Below are 22,500 nucleotides of genomic sequence, written 5' to 3'. Positions count from 1 at the left end.
ATATATATATATATATATATATATATATATATATATATATATATATATATATATATATATATATATATATATATATATATATACATATATATATATATACACACACATATATATGTATATATATGCATACAAACATACACATATACATGCATGTATGTATGTATGTATATGTGGATATATAACTATCCATGTGTGTTTGTATGTGCGTGCTTGTGTGTGAAACATATTTAACATCACACATATCTTTACCATAAGCAATACCGTATTTTCCAGACTATAAGACGCTTCTTTTTTCCCAAGCTTTGAACCCTTCGGCTTGTACAAAGGTGCGACTAGTCTATGGCCTTTTCTTCGCTAACAGCAACATTATGGAATGGATTAAGCAAAGAAATCAACAAAGTACTAAAATGATCCACTTCAAAAAACTGATCAAACTCAAAAGTGTTTGCAAAGTGTAAGGAAGAAGAATCCTGATAAACATATTCAACCTTATTAAAAAAAGGAGGACATTTTATTCATCTCAACGGATAAATAAAGACATCAGTGACGTTTCTGTTTTGTATGATCACTGTTACAGGCAACAATTAAGGTATGTAAATAAACATTTCAAAAATATTCCCACGTATAAATCTATATCTATATATATATATATATGTATATATATATATATATATATATATGTGGCTTCTCGTCCGGTGCGGCTAACTTAGGTCCTTTAATGTGTGCAGCAAGCTGTTGGATAATATACTGTACATATATTATGTAAATATGTCAGAAAAATTGTATGTGAATTATCAAAAAAAACTTTCCGTTCGCTGAGTTCCCAATGAACAGACAAGAGGCTGTCTTTGTTGCACCAAGCAAAGGCTTGGAAAATTCCATTGTGTACGATGGGAGGAGACGGGAGTTATCTATTGTCATCCAAGACCTGCCCAGGCTGAAGCCAGGACCAGCCCAAGCCCGAGGCATCTTTTTCTTTTGTGTTAATGTGACCAAAAATAATGACTGTTTACATACTCCCCATTCCTTTAGAAGCAGATGTTTTTTATTCAAACAGGCAAAGTCCAAATAAAAAGAGGTGGCGTACAATCTTTCGCCAGAGCGTGGGTGACACTGGAAGAAGTTACAGGTCGACACGTTTCTCCTCAATTGAGCAAAATTGAATTCTGCCTCTGTTTGATTCTTTGCTTCTTGTCTTGTTTAATAGATGTCAACAGTGTTTAAACAGACAAATATTACGTATATATGTTATATTTTATATCGCTATATTTAGTCTATTTATACCTGCATTGTCCTTTCCATCCTTACACTTTCCATCATTGTACAAACCCCGTTTCCATATGAGTTGGGAAATTGTGTTAGATGTAAATATGAACGGAATACAATGATTTGCAAATCCTTTTCAACCCATATTCAGTTGAATGCACTACAAAGACAAAATATTTGATGTTCAAACTCAAACTTTTTTTTTTTTTTTGCAAATAATAATTAACTTAGAATTTCATGGCTGCAACACGTGCCAAAGTAGTTGGGAAAGGGCATGTTCACCACTGTGTTACATGGCCTTTTCTTTTAACATCACTCAGTAAACGTTTGGGAACTGATGAGACACATTTTGTAAGCTTCTCAGGTGGAATTCTTTCCCATTCTTGCTTGATGTACAGCTTAAGTTGTTCAACAGTCCGGGGGTCTCCGTTGTGCTATTTTAGGCTTCATAATGCGCCACACATTTTCAATGGGACACAGGTCTGGACTGCAGGCGGGCCAGGAAAGTACCCGCAATTTTTTACTATGAAGCCACGTGGCTTGGCATTGTCTTGCTGAAATAAGCAGGGGCGTCCATGGTAACGTTGCTTGGATGGCAACATATGTTGCTCCAAAACCTGTATGTACCTGTCAGCATTAATGGCGCCTTCACAAATGTGTAAGTTACCCATGTCTTGGGCACTAATACACCCCCATACCATCACACATGCTGGCTTTTCAACTTTGCGCCTATAACAATCCGGATGGTTCTTTTCCTCTTTGGTCCGGAGGACACGACGTCCACAGTTTCCAAAAACAATTTGAAATGTGGACTCGTCAGACCACAGAACACTTTTCCGCTTTGTATCAGTCCATCTTAGATGAGCTCAGGCCCAGCGAAGCCGACGGCGTTTCTGGGTGTTGTTGATAAACGGTTTCCGCCTTGCATAGGAGAGTTTTAACTTGCACTTACAGATGTAGCGACCAACTGTAGTTACTGACAGTGGGTTTCTGAAGTGTTCCTGAGCCCATGTGGCGATATCCTTTACACACTGATGTCGCTTGTTGATGCAGTACAGCCTGAGGGATCTAAGGTCACGGGCTTAGCTGCTTACGTGCAGGGATTTCTCCAGATTCTCTGAACCCTTTGATGATATTACGGACCGTAGATGGTGAAATCCCTGAATTCCTTGCAATAGCTGGTTGAGAAAGGTTTTTCTTAAACTGTTCAACAATTTACTCACGTATTTGTTGACAAAGTGGTGACCCTCGCCCCATCCTTGTTTGTGAATGACTGAGCATTTCATGGAATCTACTTTTATACCCAATCATGGCACCCACCTGTTCCCAATTTGCCTGTTCACCTGTGGGATGTTCCAAATAAGTGTTTGATGAGCATTCCTCAACTTTATCAGTATTTATTGCCACCTTTCCCAACTTCTTTGTCACGTGTTGCTGGCATCAAATTCTAAAGTTAATGATTATTTGCAAAAAAAAAAAAAAATGTTTATCAGTTTGAACATCAAATATGTTGTCTTTGTAGCATATTCAACTGAATATGGGTTGAAAATGATTTGCAAATCATTGTATTCCGTTTATATTTACATCTAACACAATTTCCCAACTCATATGGAAACGGGGTTTGTAACTGAGCTACTGTGTGGAACAATTTCCCTTGTGGATCATTAAAGTTCGTCTAAGTCTAAGTCTAAATCTAAGTTTTTTCTTCTAAATTGTAGTGAGTGCGACTTATATACCGGTGCGTCTTATAGTCTGGAAAATGGGATAGTGTTCTCGAGGAAAACACACTTTAGAAATGTGTTTTTACATGATCTGTGGTTTATCCCACATTATTTTCTTCGAGGCAGAAAACCCCGTCTCTTGGTTTTGCAGGTTGATAAAAAAACAAAACAATGTTGAATGAAATGAAAAAAACAAAAGTCTGTGTTTTAGTGAAACATGTTTGTTTTTAAATTGCTTATCTCGAGCAAAATACAATAAATAATGAATAAATAAAAAACAGGTATACTCACGCCAAACATTTGCCTGAGGTCCGGGTCTCTGAATCTGAAGGGGATGTTGGACACATGAAGTCTTTTAGGTTGGGCTTTGCTGTCTGTGGTCTCAGGTACAGTCTGTGTCGGTGGATGACTGTCTGTCTGAGAGGCATCATCTGTCTGCTGGAGAACACATAGTACCTTACTCAATTGCAAAGAAAGGAAAAAAACAAACAAAATGGTATTCCTTTTGATATCACTGTGTTCATTTAACGGCCGTGGTTCAATTGCCAGTCGAAACCGTGCTTTGGAGATGATTGAATATTAAACCTGAAGAGGCTGCATTTTAAAGAATCCAAGGTAATATATGGTTGTTAACTACTACGTCCATTGATTAGACCGCGTGGAGATGATTGATTGGTGCACACACAAACATCTACAAAGCCTCGGCAGCAGACTGTTTATCCTTTAGCTCGAAACCCAAGCGATCATTTTTTTTATCATTTAATGCATTTTTGCCTCGGTTTATATGTCGCCTCAAAACATTTCTATTCCGCAGCGTCTTCTTGTTCAATTTTAATCATACTTGTCAACCTTGAGACCTCCGATTTCGGGAGGTGGGGTTGGGGGGGTGGGCGGGTTGGCGTGGTCGGGGGCGTGGTAGGGGGCGTGGTTAAGATATATATATATATATATATATATATAAGAAATACTTGACTTTCAGTGAATTCTAGCTATATATATATATATATATATATATATATATATATATATATATATATATATATATATATCCATCCATTTTCTACCGCTTATTCCCTTTTGGGGTCGCGGGGGGCGCTGGAGCCTATCTCAGCTACATATATATATATATATATGTCTTAATAAGGTTATCCAAAAAATAGTGCTCGATACCGTAGTAGAGCGCAATATATGTATGTGTGGGAAAAAAAATCACAAGACTATTTCATCTCTACAGGCCTGTTTCATGAGGGGGGGTACCCTCAATCGTCAGGAGATTTCTCCTGACGATTGAGGGTACCCCCCCTCATGAAACAGGCCTGTAGAGATGAAATAGTCTTGTGATTTTTTTTCCCACACATACATATATATATATATATATATATATATATAATATATATATATATATATATATATATATATCCATCCATCCATCCATTTTCTACCGCTTATTCCCTTTTGGGGTCGCGGGGGGCGCTGGAGCCTATCTCAGTTACATATATATATATATATGTCTTAATAAGGTTATCCAAAAAATAGTGCTCGATACCGTAGTAGAGCGCAATATATACCCTCAATCGTCAGGAGATTTCTCCTGACAATTGAGGGTACCCCCCCCCTCATGAAACAGGCCTGTAGAGATGAAATAGTCTTGTGATTTTTTTTCCCACACATACATATATATATATATATATATATATATATATATATATATATATATATATGTATATATATATATATAAATAAATAAAATAAATACTTGAATTTCAGTGTTCATTTACAAACTACAACTCACAAACACTTTAGAGTTAGGCTCCACCATCAGAATGTGTACTTAAACTTATAAAGATCACATGGATAGTATTCAGTGAGTTGATTCACCAAAACTAACCTGTTATACAGGAGGAAAAAGCACACAGGACGTTTCAATTGTTCACAGACTGGTCGCGCTCATCAGAATGACAAGACACTTCCGGTCTGCAGGTGATAGCATTCAATTGGGAAGAAACGCCCTACTGCCCCCTACTGACCAATGTGAATACTGATGAATGTGTAATGACAGCTCCAAAAACGAATTCAAACCACAAAATAAAATAAATAAATCAACACAAAAATGTGACACATTATGGGTGGGTCACATATGCATGTACAGTAGATGGCAGTATTGTCCTGTTTAAAAGTGTCACAACATTGCTGTTTACGGCAGACGAACTGCTTTACGGTAGACACTGTTGTTGTGTGTTGTCAACACGTCACTCAGGTCCGCCTGAATTTCGGGAGTTTTTCGGGAGAAAATTTGTCCCGGGAGGTTTTCGGGAGAGGCGCTGAATTTCGGGAGTCTCCCGGAAAATCCGGGAGGGTTGGCAAGTATGATTTTAATGTAATACAGTCAAGCAATACCATGCAAAAGATGTGAAAACTTGCAGACATTCAAAATTATATCGCGTAGGACAGTGTTTCTCAACTAGTGTGCCGTGAGATATGGTCCGAATTTTCCGGGAGACTCCCGAATTTCAGTGCCTCTCCCGAAAATCTCCCGGGGCAACCATTCTCCCGATTTCCAGCTGGACAACAATATTGGGGGCGTGCCTTAAAGGCACTGCCTTTAGCGTCCTCTCTCATCTGAAAAGGAGACTATTATATATGTCTCCGTTATCCATAAGTTTATCAATAACCCATAAAGTAGGCAGGCACAAAGCTATTTCTCAGCGTGTGTTTGTACCAGCCGGCACGTTAATACACTGACACACAACATCCGGATTCCCATCATGCATTGCTTCAAAACTACGGCAAGTAGTAATGTCCAAAATTTCCAGCCAGACATTAATATTGGGGGCGTGCCTTAAAGGCACTGCCTTTAGTGTCCTCTCTCACTATTATATATGTCTCCGTTATCCATAGGTTTATCTATAACCCAAAACACGGTGGCCGAATGGATATAGTCACTCATGAACGGTCAAAAAGCTCCTACCGGTCGGACGTGCCCTAAACACCTCTCTAGGGAGGCGTTCAGGTGGCATCCTGACCAGATGCCCGAACCACCTCATCTGGCTCCTCTCCATGTGGAGGAGCAGCGGCTTTACTTTGAGTTCCTCCCGGATGGCAGAGCCTCTCACCCTATCTCTAAGGGAGAGCCCCGCCACCCGGCGGAGGAAACTCATTTCGGCCGCTTGTACCCGTGATCTTGTCCTTTCGGTCATAACCCAAAGCTCATGACCATAGGTGAGGATGGGAACGTAGATCGACCGGTAAATTGAGAGCTTTGCCTTCCGGCTCAGCTCCTTCTTCACCACAACGGATCGATACAGCGTCCGCATTACTGAAGACGCCGCACCGATCCGCCTGTCGATCTCACGATCCACTCTTCCCTCACTCGTGAACAAGACTCCGAGGTACTTGAACTCCTCCACTTGGGGCAAAATCTCCTCCCCAACCCGGAGATGGCACTCCACCCTTTTCCAGGCGAGAACCATGGACTCGGACTTGGAGGTGCTGATTCTCATCCCAGTCGCTTCACACTCAGCTGCGAACTGATCCAGTCAGAGCTGAAGATCCTGGCCAGATGAAGCCATCAGGACCACATCATCTGCAAAAAGCAGAGACCTAATCCTGCAGCCACCAAACCGGATCCCCTCAACACCTTGACTGCGCCTAGAAATTCTGTCCATAAAAGTTATGAACAGAATGGGTGACAAAGGGCAGCCTTGGCGCAGTCCAACCCTCACTGGAAACGTGTCCGACTTACTGCCGGCAATACGGACCAAGCTCTGACACTGATCATACAGGGAGCGGACTGCCACAATCAGACAGTCCGATACCCCATACTCTCTGAGCACTCCCCACAGGACTTCCCGAGGGACACGGTCGAATGCCTTCTCCAAGTCCACAAAGCACATGTAGACTGGTTGGGCAAACTCCCATGCACCCTCAAGGACCCTGCCGAGAGTATAGAGCTGGTCCACAGTTCCACGACCAGGACGAAAACCACACTGTTCCTCCTGAATCCGAGGTTCGACTATCCATCTCGACTGTCTTATATATATATATATATATATATATATATACATAAATATATAAATATATATATATATATATATATATATATATATATATATATATATATATATATATATATAAGAAATACTTGAATTTCAGTGAATTCTAGCTATAAATATACTCCTCCCCTTAACCCCGCCCCCCGGCCGCACCCACCAAGACCCCGCCCACCCCCCCAATCTCCCGAATTCGGAGGTCTCAAGGTTGGCAAGCATGGCTGTGGGAAATTATGCAACTTCACCAGAGCATGTTGACAGATTTAAAACTGTGAGAATAAACTGGATTGCATCACAGAAAGTGATGATTTGCCTGAGAAGCTGGACAGGACAAATAAATAAATAAATAAATAAATAAATAAAGATTTGTGACGTTTTTCCAATGAATGCTGTCAGTGGATACTGTATCTCCATATATGGTCGCGATTTACCTGAAGTGCTTTGCACGAGTCTCCCATTGCAGTGGTCACTTGTGGTCAAAAAGTTCCTTCTTTTTCCCCATTCATTACTAATTACTTCAAACTTATTTCGAAGCATCTGTCTGATTTATATGAACACGTTTAACTTCAATGCAATTTTGCTATCACTCTGCGAGATGCACCAATAATCTACAACAAAACAGCAACAAACAAAAAGGAAATTATTCTACACTTTTAGTGGCTGCAGTGAGCCATTTTGCACTGTTTATCTTTCATATATTTATTTCTTTATATTTTTTGTCCTGTCCAGCTTCTCAGGCAAATCATATAGTTAATGTAGATGCCCATATAGGCTGTTCACATTTAATTTACAAAAGAGAAGTGTAGGATACTTCTCTTGCTGCCTTATTTGTATTTGACTTTATTAAATGTATTTATATTATCATTTGGTGCAGCCGGGCCGGAGCAAGAGGGGATAGAAAGAGAAAAAAAGGAAGACGGAGTTGTTTTTTGTGGGGAAAACAACAACAACAATAGAGCAACACCAGCAAATAGGATATGTACAAATATGATGGTAAAAGTGATAGCAAAGAAGCAGTTAGTGAAATAAATAATAATACAGAAATGACAATGAGCATTAATACACTACAAATGGAGCAATACAAATACCAATAGAAATAGCACTATTGATAATGAACAATACCAATAATTTAAATCTATTGTCAACTATACAGTTGTTCAAATGCAACAATACATATACGTAATGATAACTAGAGATACAAAAGAATGCAGAAAAATGGAGGGGAAGAAAGAGAAGCAACCTCTATTAACCTTGTAGATTGTTATAGTAACAATAGGTTACCGTATTTTTCGGAATATAAGTTGCTCCGGAGCAGAGCCGGCCCGTGGCATAGGCCGTATAGGCAAATGCTAAGGGCGCCGTCCATCAGGGGGCGCCACGCCAGTGCCACAAATGTTGGAAAAAAAAAAAAAAAAGTTGGTACTATTATTTCTAAATACAAAAAATAATCCCACGTTAATTAAAATGCAAAGTAAAGCCTATATAATAGAAATATTATTTGTTACAACATTAAGCCCCACCCCCCCCCCCCCCCACCCCGCACGGTGCGCCCCCTCCCTACCCGTATCATGACTCTTTTTGGACGTCACCACATCAAAAAATCAACACAAAATGTCAAAACGGCCAAAACTGTCAGGTCCCCAGGGAAGAAAAAAGAGAAAAGAAGAGGAGGAGAAACGAGAAAAAGACAGAGGTAGCAGGTAGGTAACGTTAGCCTACATGAAATTATTTGTCTGTTACGGAATGTGATAGTAACCTGGCTTTTTAGCATTAAGCTAATGTTACATGATTCGGCAATTGCTAATCAATAAATAGCTAGTTCTGTTTTAACGTTGGGTTAATATTGTGGAGGGGGGCTAAATTGTTATGAAAAATAATAATGTAACGTTAGGTAATTACAGTACTCCCACCTTACATTCCTCAGGGACATTTGTATTAGATCTTTTAAGCAGGTGTTTTTGTTTACATTGTTATTGCCTTCTGGTTAGCTAATGTTTGCCCTGCAGGTAATAGTCACTTTTCCACCCCTTTATATATTAGGTATAGTTGTAAGCCTAGTTGTTAAAGTGCACATCATTAATGTTAATTAAGCAATATGTATGTAAAAATATTGTATTTCATATATTCATTTCTTATTTTTTGCATTCATTTATTTATTCATATTTTTTTTTATCTTGTTAACTATTCTGATTGTTAATTTGCTTTCTTTAAGTAAAAAAAAAGGTCAAAGACAAAGCTATTCGGTTTCTTGTGAGTATATACACTTCACTGCCGATGTGGGGGGGCGCCACCTAAAATCTTGCCTAGGGCGCCAGATTGGTTAAGGCCGGGCCTGCTCCGGAGTATAAATCGCACCGGCCGAAAATGCATAATAAAGAAGGAAAAGAACATATATAAGTCGCGCTGGAGTATAAGTCGCATCAAACTCCTTTTCATTGAGGGCCACGTCGCAGATATGGTTGCCCTCAAAGGGCCGTTTTTAACAATTACTAATATATGAATATACATGTATATACAGTATATAATACATTAACAATGTATTCTTTTTACATAAACTGCAAAAGAAATAAATTAAATTTTACTTTAAAAACTGGCAGCTCAGTCACCAAAAATTTCCAGTAAAAGCAGTGTTTTTTTTTACAGCAAATAAAACATTTTAATAAATGGAATGGAAAAACAATACCACTGTTTTTAGCGGTAAAATTTTAAAAATGTTTTATTGGTTTTTTTTAAAAAATGTTTTATGTCTTACTATATATGGAAAAAAAAAAGTGCCAAAGTTGATTTTATAATGAAAAACTTAGAATTCAACCCTAAAATCTATTGTCAATTTTACGGTCTACAATTTGATTGATAATTAGGGCCCGCATGGCCCATTGTATAAGGACTCCCAAAGGGAGTCCTTATACAATGGGACATAAGGACCTATTGAATTTGTAAGGTTTTATTATTATTATACCGGCCGCCTCTTTGAGCACTAATTTGACCCACTTAACATGCTTCAAAACTCACCATATTTGACCCACACATCAGGACCTGCAAAAATTGTCTTTTAATGAAAAAACCGAACCCCAAAACTCAAAATTGCGCTCTAGCGCCCCCTAGGAAAAAAAAAAAACTAGACTGCCTGTAACTCCCACTAGGAAGGTCGGAAAGACATGAAACAAAATTCTCTATGTAGGTCTGACTTAGACCTAGATTTCATAATTGTACATTCTTGGGCAGAAATCAACAGGAAGTTGGCAATTCCCCCTTCAAGACAAAAAGTACTAAAAACAGTCACTTTTGCCTCTTTGAGCTGTAATTTGACCCCCTTAACATGCTTCAAAACTCACCGAACTCAACACACACATCAGGACTGGCATAAATTGCGATCTAATAAAAAACGTAACCCCATATCTCAAAATTGCGCTCTAGCGCAATTTTTGAATAAAACGCTGAAAAAACTGCTCCTCGGAAGAAAAAAAATGACAAAACTGCCCGTAACTCCCACTGGAAAGGTCGGAGAGACATGAAACAAAAACCTCTATGTAGGTCTCACTTAGACCTACATTTCATAGATTGACAACCGCCAGAAAAAATCAACAGGAAGTTTGCTATTCCCCCTTCAAAACAAATTTTTTGTAAAAACCGGTCACCTTCCTTCAAAAACTATCTCCTCTGAGCGCGTTTGTCGTTTAGGCTTCAAACTAACACAGGAGAGAGATTGAACCCTTGTGTATAAAAGTACAGAACAGCGTTTTTCTAACTGCTCTGGTTTTGATTTTATGACCCTTCAAAGAACCGCTGCGCTGATGCTGCTGCGCTGCTGTTTTTTTAAGATGGCTGCTTAAAAGCAGGAAGCACCAGCGTGCCCACACAATGCAGACGTAGGTACACTAGACAAAAGTATTGGGACACTTATGACTACCACCGGACAAAAGTATTGGGACACTTTTGACTACCACCGGACAAAAGTATTGGGACACTTAGGACTACCACTGGAAAAAAGTATTGGGACACCTACACTGGACAAATGTATTGGGACACTTAGGACTACAACTTGACAAAAGTATTGAGACACGTACTACTAAAACTGGACAAAAGTATTGGGACACTTAGGACTACCACTGGAAAAAAGTATTGGGACACCTACACTGGACAAATGTATTGGGACACTTAGGACTACAACTTGACAAAAGTATTGGGACACGTACTACTAAAACTGGACAAAAGTATTGGGACACTTAGGACTAGCACCTGCCAAATACGCGGGCCCGACCAACGCTGCTTGCAGCTTTAATTTTTTGTTTTGAAATCGTTAGTCAAGCAGATATTTAAGTACAGTATTTATCTTTATTTTAACAAAAAATATTTGTGGAATACATGATAGTATATCATATTTTATACCGTATTTTTCGGAGTATAAGTCGCTCCGGAGTATAAGTCGCACCGGCCGAAAATGCATAATAAAGAAGGAAAAGAACGTATATAAGTCGCACTGGAGTATAAGTCGCATTTTTTGGGGGAAATGTATTTGCTAAAAGCCAACACCAAGAATAGACATTTGAAAGGCAATTTAAAATAAATAAAGAATAGTGAACAACAGGCTGAATAAGTGTACGTTATATGACAAGTTGTAACGACTTGTAACGATCCTGTATCAATAATACCCAAATTTGTGGTATCATCCAAAACTAATGTAAAGTATCAAACAACAGAAGAATGAGTGATTATTACATTTTAACAGAAGTGTAGATAAAACATGTTAAAAGAGAAAATAAGCGGATACTAACAGTAAATGAAGAAGTAGATTAATAATTAATTTTCTACCACTTGTCCTTAATAATGTGTACAAAATAATAGGTGTATAAATGACACAATATGTTACTGCATACGTCAGCAGACTAATTAGGAGTCTTTGTTTGTTTACTTACTACTAAAAGACAAGTTGTGTAGTATGTTCACTATTTTATTTAAGGACTTAACTGCAATAATAAACATATGTTTAATGTACCGTATTTTTCGGACTATAAGTCGCAGTTTTTTTCATAGTTTGGCCAAGCTCCAGTGCAATTTATATATGTTTTTTTCCTTCTTTATTATGCATTTTCAGCAGGTGCGACTTATACTCCAGTGCGACTTATACTCCGAAAAATACGGTACCCTAAGATTTTTTGTTAAAATAAAGCTAATAATGCAATTTTTTTTATTTAGAAAAGTAAATGTAAATGTAAACAAACGCCATTGGTGGATCGACACCTAACATCCACTGTAATGATACCAAGTACAATCACGTATCGAGTCGATACTACTATGATTACGTCGATTTTTACTTATTTAGAAAAGTACTGAAAATTTTTTAGTACCGGTACCAAAACATTGGTATCGTTACAACACTAATTTAGAACACATTTACCGTATTTTTCGGAGTACAAGTCGCTCCGGAGTATAAGTCGCACCGGCCGAAAATGCATAATAAAGAAGGAAAAAAACATATAAGTCGCACTGGAGTATAAGTCGCATTTTTTGGGGAAATGTATTTGATAAAAGCCAACACCAAGAATAGACATTTGAAAGGCAATTTAAACTAAATAAAGAATAGTGAACAACAGGCTGAATAAGTGTACGTTATATGATGCATAAATAACCAACTGGTATGTTAACGTAACATATTATGGTAAGAGTCATTCAAATAACTATAACATATAGAACATGCTATACGTTTACCAAACAATCTGTCACTCCTAATCGCTAAATCCCATGAAATCTTATACGTCTAGTCTCTTACGTGAATGAGCTCAATAATATTATTTGATATAATGTGTTAATAATTTCACACATAAGTCGCTCCTGAGTATAAGTCGCATCCCCCGGCCAAACTATGAAAAAAACTGCGACTTATAGTCCGAAAAAATAAGGTAAGCTTTGTCAGTGTGCCATGCGTTACCCAGTTTACCCTAGGGCAACAGCGTTAATATATGTTTGATATATTAACCCCAGAGCCAGGCCCACCGTGTCGCCCGGAAGAGCCAGCAGCAGGCCGCAGACAGAGGACAAGGCACGAGAGAAGCAGGGGACAGCCAGCCCTCAAGCCAGCGAGAGACCACACCCCACACGGGCAGAAAGGCGCTGCTGATGGAATCGGTGGTTGAGGATCTCGACTGTAGAGGACACTAAGGAGTCCGTTAAGTGTTTGTCAATAAGCCTTTTAAAAAGCAAGAGTATATTTGTGTCTCTGGGACGCTGCAGCATGAAGGGAGCATCCGCTGTTTCAAGCTCTGCGACGATGAACTCAGCACTCAGTATCGCAAACTGACTAAAGATAAACAGATGTGTGATCCGTCCCATTCACTCTGGAAAAGTTCAACACTGATGATAGGATGATGAGAGTCAAAATGCCTCAAAATGGTTTGTTCAGGTTGGTTCAACCTTCTCCTCCCGCCAGAGTTACAATCCATTGGTGCGTTTATCATCCATCCTTCCATTTTCTACTGCTTGTCCTTTTATCATGAGATGTCTAAATGATTTTGTCTAAAAACATCAACTTCCAAATGATCCAAAACAAACATAATGAATGAATGAATTATATTTCTATAGAGCTTTTCCACATTTGTCTCAAAGCGCTTTATATATGGAGACGAGGGTTGTCCCGATACCAATATTTTGGTACCGGTACCAAAATATATTTCGACACTTTTTGATACCTTTCGGAATAAAGGGGACCACAAAAAAATGGCTTAATTGGCTTTATTTAAACAAAAAATCTTACAGTATATTAAACATATGTTTATTATTGCTATTAAAGAACAATTTTGATGTTCATATTGTTGTTTCTCAGCCAGCGTTTGTGGGTCTGATGGACCCGTTGCATTTTGTGGCTTTTAATGCCTCACAATCAAACACTTGTTTGTTAAAATACTGAACAGATGTTTATTGGGATAAGGTAAACATCTGTTCAGTGTTTTAACACAAAAGTGTTTGATTGTGAGGCATTAAAAGCCACAAGATGCAACGGGTCCATCAGACCCACAAACGCTGGCTGAGTAACAACAATATGAAAAATTTCTCTGCCAGTTTCTACATCCCACAGGGATTCTTCTTTTGTGTTTCTGCACACCTGCGGTTCCCACACAAGGTTGCAACATTGTTTGTCAACACTGTCTGCTCTCATTTTCTCGCACATTTTGACCCTTTGATGTTCTGTGTACCTACACTCCTTCTGTCTAGGCCTGCTGTGTTTGTGTGTGTGTGTGTGTGTGTGTGTGGTACACAGAACATCAATTTCCACACTTCTATTAGCTCCAGGTCCAGTGGACCCGGGTCATCTTATATGTAATATAAATGTGTAGGGGGGGTGTATGGTGTGTGGTCATTAAATATGTATTCTGATATATGTTCTTCACAGAAAATGAGCCAAAGTCAGTGAGTCTCGGTTTGAAAAATTAATTAATTGTATCATTTTTCTTTTAATAAAAAATTAAAACGGGTCCCACAGACCCGAACACCACACAAGGGTTAAGTAAAATAGTGAACATACTAGACAACTTGTCTTTTAGTAGTAAGTAAGCAAACAAAGACTCCTAATTAGTCTGCTGACATATGCAGTAACATATTGTGTCATTTATCATACTATTATTTTGTCAAAATTATGAAGGAGAAGCTATAAAAATGAATTATTAATCTGTTTTGTTCATTTACTGTTAATATCTTCTTATTTTCAGTTTCAACATGTTCCATCTACACCATACTTGCCAACCCTCCCGGATTTTCCGGGAGACTCCCGAAATTCAGCGCCTCTCCCGAAAACCTCCCGGGACAAATTTTCTCCCGAAAATCTCCCGAAATTCAGGCGGAGCTGGAGGCCACGCCCCCTCCAGCTCCATGCGGACCTGAGTGACGTGTCGACAGCCTGTTTTCACGTCCACTTTCCCACAATATAAACAGCGTGCCTGCCCAATCACGTTATAACTGTAGAATGATCGAGGGCAAGTTCTTGGTTTCTTATGTGGGTTTATTGTTAGGCAGTTTCATTAACGTCCTCCCGGCGCGGCAACAACACACAACAACAGCAGTCACGTTTTTGTCTGCCGTAAACAGAAATGTTGTGACACTCTTAAACAGGACAATACTGCCATCTACTGTACATGCATATGTGACAATAACATGTAGTTATTTTGGAGAGTGCAGTGCACAACTGCGCACACAAGGAGACGAAGCAGAATGCATCATCAGAGAGGGTGTTCAGCATGGTTAGAAAAATAGTGACAGAGAATAGAACAAGGATGGACAATTCAACCCTTAACTCAACAATAAGTAGATGAGTGTTATGTGTGTGTATCCATCCATCCATCCATTTTCTACCGCTTATTCCCTTTTTGGGGTCGCGGGGGGCGCTGGAGCCTATCTCAGCTACAATCGGGCGGAAGGCGGGGTACACCCTGGACAAGTCGCCACCTCATCGCAGGGCCAACACAGATAGACAGACAACATTCACACTCACATTCACACACTAGGGCCAATTTAGTGTTGCCAATCAACCTATCCCCAGGTGCATGTCTTTGTGTGTGTATATGTGTAAATAAATGAACACTGAAATTCAAGTATTTCTTTTATTTATATATATATATATATATATATATATATATATATATATATATATATATATATATATATATATATATATATATATATATGTATATATATATATATATATATATATATATATATATATATATATATACCTAGAATTCACTGAAAGTCAAGTATTTATTATATATATATATATATATATATATATATATGAAATACTTGACTTGGTGAATTCTAGCTGTAAATATACTTCTCCCCTCTTAACCACGCCCCCAACCACGCCCCCCAACCACGCCCCCACGACCACGCCCCCCCCACCTCCCGAAATCGGAGGTCTCAAGGTTGGCAAGTATGATCTACACTTCTGTTAAAATATAATAATTTAATTTCATTTTTATTTATCTCCTTCATTGATTTGCATTTTTGATCAATAGACAATTAAACTTTAGCAACAAAACACATATTTACACACCTATGCTTGAGAAGGAACAGGATGAAGAAACTGTTATATTTCCTGCCCCCTTCAACATAATAAGTAGTTCATGGATAGCCCAGATTCACAAGCATACAAACCAAACAAATACATCCAAATATAATGAAAATAAACAAAAAACACAACAAGTGCAAAACTTAATGAAGTGCAAACCGAACAAAAAAAAAGTAATATACACCTCACGGGATGATACAAAACAAATACAAAACCAAAAAAATAAGTAAGATAATAAATATAAAGCAAAATGTAAACACTTACTGTCCATATGATCTTATTGTTCTGTCTTTATATATATATTTTTTTCAATTGGAATATATTTATACAATCTTTATCTCATTGTAAAGAGAATTCCATAGTTTAACCCAAACCACTGATATACACATTTGTTTTAAAGTTGTCCTTGAATTCTGATCTTGGAAATGACATTTTCTTCTATGCTCTTCATTCTCACAAGTGATGACAAACATTTGTTGTAAATTTGTCGGTAATGTTATACTTTTAGCCTTAAACATGACACATCATGTCTGTAACTTTACTAGCTCCTGTAGCTTCAATAAAGCAGAATTAATAAATAGTATGTTAGTGTGTTGTAGATAATCTGCTTTATGAATAATCCTTATAGCTCTTTTCTGTAGTTGATACAATGCCTTTATGTTACTCTTATATGTGTTCCCCTACACTTTATGTTACTCTTATATGTGTGCCCCCACACTTTATGTTACTCTTATATGTGTGCCCCCACACTTTATGTTACTCTTATATGTGTTCCCCAACACTTTGTTACTCTTATATGTGTGCCCCCACACTTTATGTTACTCTTATATGTGTTCCCCAACACTTTGTTACTCTTATACGTGTGCCCCCACACTTTATGTTACTCTTATATGTGTTCCCCAACACTTTGTTACTCTTATATGTGTTCCCCCACACTTTATGTTACTCTTATATGTGTTCCCCCACACTTTATGTTACTCTTATATGTGTGCCCCCACACTTTATGTTACTCTTATATGTGTTCCCCAACACTTTGTTACTCTTATATGTGTGCCCCCACACTTTATGTTACTCTTATATGTGTTCCCCAACACTTTGTTACTCTTATATGTGTGCCCCCACACTTTATGTTACTCTTATGTGTTCCCCAACACTTTGTTACTCTTATATGTGTTCCCCCACACTTTATGTTACTCTTATATGTGTTCCCCCACACTTTATGTTACTCTTATATGTGTTCCCCCACACTTTATGTTACTCTTATATGTGTTCCCCAACACTTTGTTACTCTTACATGTGTTCCCCCACACTTTATGTTACTCTTATGTGTTCCCCCACACTTTATGTTACTCTTATATGTGTTCCCCCACACTTCCACACAGTAGCTGATATATGGCAATATAAGTGCACAATACAATATACGCATTGCCCTATAATCTAACACACATTTTACCTTATTTAATATAAAAAATACTCTTAGACATCTTTTTCTGTACATGTGCAATATGAGATTTCCATGTCAGACTCCTAAAAATCTAAGTTCAGAAACCCTTTCAATATCAATTCCATCTATTGACAGTTTAATCGTTTCCTCTCTTTTCCTCTTACAAAAAAAAATCATAAAATGTGTTTTTTTTTATTGACATCAAACCATCTCTTAAGATTAATCATTTCCTGTTCAATAATGTTTGATAAGGCTTTTAATCACTTATTGGAAAATTGAATTGAATTAGAGAGAACCCAGCATGGACGAATAGAACAGACAAGTCATTGTTTTGTCTGCTCGCGGAAAACAAACATCCTAATCTACTATTTAATACAAAAATACTCTTAGACATCTTTTTCCGTACATGTGCAATATGAGATTTCCATGTCAGACTCCTAAAAATCTAAGTTCAGAAACCCTTTCAATATCAATTCCATCTATTGACAGTTTGATCGTTTCCTTACTTTCCCTTTTACAAAAAAATCACAAACTTTGTTTTTTTACACTCAATGATAATTTATTGACATAAAACCATCTCTTAAGATTAATTATTTCCTGTTCAATAATGTTTGATAAGGCATTTAATCACTTATTGGAAAATTGAATTGAATTAGAGAGCACCCAGCATGGACGAATAGAACAGACAAGTCATTGTTTTGTCTGCCCGCGGAAAACAAACATCCTAATCTACGATTTGACTCCCTCGAATGGCCTTGGCGCTGTGAAAACAGGACCAGGCTGTTCTGAAAAACAACCCCCGAGGACACCTCAACGATGGACGCTTTTGACCTCCCTCCCTCCTCAACGACACCTGGAGTCGAACTTTTGTAGATCGGCCTCATTCTAAAAGAACATTACATCATCACACCCAAGACAATTGAGCGCATACACACACACACCCCCCCCTCCCCCACCCCACGCCTTCACCACCGCTTGTTTTCCCATCGGGGTGATGGTCGGCTGGCAGCGCTTCATAGCAGCAGTTGACCTCCAGGGTTCCCAACTCCCTCCCCCTCTGTTGCAAGTTGTCGTGATTAAATGTAGCATGTTTATGTGTGCATGGCATGGAGGTTTTTTCCCACTCCAGACTAGGCCCCCTTAGGAGCCCAGTCTAGATTGTATTTTTTTACTCATCTTCTTCCCCAGTGTTTTACCTTTTTCTTATCTTTTACGGGGCGCCTCGTGACGACCCATCAGCGTTCCTGTTCTGTAACCCTGTACACTGTTTGTTTGTCTAATCTTGAACGGGTTTGTGCTGAAAACAAAGTTTCGTTGTACTTGTGCAATGACAGTAAAGACCTATCTATCTATCTATCTATTTATCTACCTATCTATCTATCTATCTTATTCTTCTGTTGTTTGATACTTTACATTAGTTTTGGATGTAGTTACAGGATCATACATTGGTCATATTCAAAGTCTTCATGTTTCCAAGGACGTATTTCCTGAGTTTATACACATATCATCAATTTTAAGAAAAGGAAAAAAGATTTTGTGATAAAAAAATATCGATGTAATCATAGTAGTATCGACTAGATACGCTCCTGTGCTTGGTATCATTACAGTGGATGCTAGGTGTAGATCCACCATGGCGTTCGTTTACATTCAGTACTTTTCAAAAAGAGTATAGTACCGTTTTTGATTTATTAGTACTGCGATGCTATACTCATACTTGCCAACCTTGAGACCTCCGATTTCGGGAGGTGGGGGGTGGGGGGCGTGGTTGGGGGCGTGGTTAAGAGGGGAGGAGTATATTTACAGCTAGAATTCACTAACTCGAGTATTTCATATATATATATATATATATATATATATATATATATATATATATACATATATGTATGAAATACTTGACTTTCAGTGAATTCTAGCTATATGTATTTATTTATTTTATTATATATATAAATAAAAGAAATACTTGAATTTCAGTGTTCATTTATTTACACATATACACACACATAACACTCATCTACTCATTGTTGTACTTGAAAGTACAATGCAATACAATTCCGGGGCAATGGCACCTATCAAATACACAGTAATGAAAACACAGTTGTTCTACTAACTGTACTGTGTGTTATGAGAGTAGAGTATGTGTGTGTGTGGCCCTTTAATAGGTGACAGCATGTGAGGTGAGTGACGTCAGTGAGTGTGTGGGCGAGAAAAGAGAGGGAGCGGTAGCTGAGTGCTGGGGGGACTAGTTGGTTTTGTGTTGGATTGGCTGTGTGCAAGCAATCAATAAAGCAAGATTTGCAACTAATCGCTGGACCCGAGCATACATCGGCCCTGGAGAAGTGTCTCCCCTGCGCTCTTAGACTACGGTCTCGTTCTTCTGCTTCGTCTCCTTGTGTGCGCACACTGGACTCAGGTCCGCATGGAGCTGTAGGGGGCGTGGCCTCCAGCTCCGGCTGAATTCCGGGAGTTTTTCGGGAGAACATTTCTTCCGAAGGTTTTCGGGAGAGGCGCTGAATATCGGGAGTCTCCCGGAAAATCCGGGAGGGTTGGCAAGTACGGCTATACTAGTACATAATGGAAACCCAGACACTGAAAACGGTGTTAAAATGCTGTTATGTTAAAAATGTAGAGAGAACAGTTGTCTTTTTGCTGTCATGCTCACATACAACAATGCTACCATTCCTCCCATCCATGTCTTTCTCTCTCCGTCTACGAGTTAGCAGTCCCAGGCCTCAAACCTTCTAAAAATACAGCCTGCACAAATGTGTGTGTGGATGTGTGAGCTTGAAAAGAAGCAGCATAAGGCCAGCAGACTGCGAGTCTTACACGCAATGCCTAAGTATACATCGGAACACGGAAAGAAGTGCGCACGTACACAGCCACAACTGCCATCTGCGCAAAGCTCGTTGGTGGCAGCAACATCCGCCTACACTTGCACCGAGGACACAAAACAAGCAAACACACCGCATCTCGTCCCGCTTTGGCACCAGAAATTGAAATTGGAAGCGAGGACAGACTCGAGGAGGCGCGTTCTCCTCCTCCTCAGCCTTCCCGGTAAGGTCTATTCAGGTGTACTGGAGAGGAGGCTACGCCGGATAGTCGAACCTCGGATTCAGGAGGAACAGTGCGGTTTTCGTCCTGGTCGTGGAACTGTGGACCAGCTCTATACTCTGGGCAGGGTCCTTGAGGGTGCATGGGAGTTTGCCCAACCAGTCTACATGTGCTTTGTGGACTTGGAGAAGGCATTCGACCGTGTCCCTCGGGAAGTCCTGTGGGGAGTGCTCAGAGAGTATGGGGTATCGGACTGTCTGATTGTGGCGGTCCGCTCCCTGTATGATCAGTGTCAGAGCTTGGTCCGTATTGCCGGCAGTAAGTCGGAACCGTTCCCAGTGAGGGTTGGACTCCGTCAAGGCTGCCCTTTGTCACCGATTCTGTTCATAACTTTTATGGACAGAATTTCTAGGCGCAGTCAAGGCGTTGAGGGGATCCGGTTTGGTGGCTGCAGGATTAGGTCTCTGCTTTTTGCAGATGATGTGGTCCTTCCATCCATCCATTTTCTACCGCTTATTCCCTTTGGGGTCGCGGGGGGCGCTGGAGCCTATCTCAGCAACAATCGGGCGGAAGGCGGGGTACACCCTGGACAAGTCGCCACCTCATCGCAGATGATGTGGTCCTGATGGCTTCAAATGGCCAGGATCTTCAGCTCTCACTGGATCGATTCGCAGCCGAGTGTGAAGCGACTAGAATGAGAATCAGCACCTCCAAGTTTGAGTCCATGGTTCTCGCCCGGAAAAGGGTGGAGTGCCATCTCCGGGTTGGGGAGGAGATTTTGCCCCAAGTGGAGGAGTTCAAGTACCTAGGAGTCTTGTTCACGAGTGACGGAAGAGTGGATCGTGAGATCGACAGGCGGATCGGTGAGGCTTCTTCAGTAATGCGGACGCTGTATCGATCCGTTGTGGTGAAGAAGGAGCTGAGCCGGAAGGCAAAGCTCTCAATTTACCGGTCGATCTACGTTCCCATCCTCACCTATGGTCATGGTTCTCGCACGGAAAAGGGTGGAGTGCCATCTCCGTGTTGGGGAGGAGATCTTGCCCCAAGTGGAGGAGTTCAAGTACCTAGGAGTCTTGTTCACGAGTGAGGGAAGAGTGGATCGTGAGATCGGTGAGGCTTCTTCAGTAATGCGGACGCTGTATCGATCCATTGTGGTGAAGAAGGAGCTGAGCCGGAAGGCAAAGCTCTCAATTTACCGGTCGATCTACGTTCCCATCCTCACCTATGGTCATGGTTCTCGCCCGGAAAAGGGTGGAGTGCCATCTCCGGGTTGGGGAGGAGACCCTGCCCCAAGTGGAGGAGTTCAAGTACCTAGGAGTCTTGTTCACGAGTGAGGGAAGAGTGGATTGTGAGATCGACAGGCGGATCGGTGAGGCGTCTTCAGTAATGCGGACGCTGTATCGATCCGTTGTGGTGAAGAAGAAGCTGAGCCGGAAGGCAAAGCTCTCAATTTACCGGTCGATCTACGTTCCCATCCTCACCTATGGTCATGAGCTTTGGGTTATGACCGAAAGGACAAGATCACGGGTACAAGCGGCCGAAATGAGTTTCCTCCGCCGGGTGGCGGGTCTCTCCCTTAGAGATAGGGTGAGGAGCTCTGCCATCCGTGGGAGCTCAGAGTAAAGCCGCTGCTCCTCCACATTGAGAGGAGCCAGATGAGGTGGTTCGGGCATCTGCTCAGGATGCCACCCGAATGCCTCCCTAGGGAGGTGTTTAGGGCACGTCCGACCAGCAGGAGGCCACGGGGAAGACCCAGGACATGTTGGGAAGACAATGTCTCCCGGCTGGCCTGGGAACGCCTCGGGATCCCCCAAAAGAAGCTGGACGAAGTGGCTGGGGAGAGGGAAGTCTGGGCTTCTCTACTTAGGCTGCTGCCCCCGCGACCCGACCTCGGATAAGCGGAAGAAAATGAAT

The 22,500-nt window shown here is 40.1% G+C and overlaps 1 protein-coding gene across 7 annotated transcripts in view; it reads right to left on the bottom strand.

Annotated features, from left to right (window-relative positions):
- rbfox1 (RNA binding fox-1 homolog 1) overlaps nucleotides 1-22,500 on the bottom strand; it is a 733,656-nt gene that overhangs the window by 160,112 nt on the left and 551,044 nt on the right. For 6 of the 7 annotated variants that reach the window (XM_061973817.1, XM_061973818.1, XM_061973814.1 and 3 more), the window contains one exon: nucleotides 3,279-3,425. In XM_061973817.1, coding sequence (XP_061829801.1) covers nucleotides 3,279-3,425 — 147 coding nt within the window. The remainder of the gene's footprint in view (nucleotides 1-3,278; nucleotides 3,426-22,500) is intronic. The other variant, XM_061973813.1, reaches the window with a different exon arrangement.

This window comes from Nerophis lumbriciformis, linkage group LG22, assembly GCF_033978685.3.
Source record: "Nerophis lumbriciformis linkage group LG22, RoL_Nlum_v2.1, whole genome shotgun sequence".
NCBI classification, from domain to species: domain Eukaryota; kingdom Metazoa; phylum Chordata; class Actinopteri; order Syngnathiformes; family Syngnathidae; genus Nerophis; species Nerophis lumbriciformis.
The sequence above is the reverse complement of the archived record's forward strand: the minus strand, read 5'-3'. Positions and strand labels throughout refer to the sequence as shown.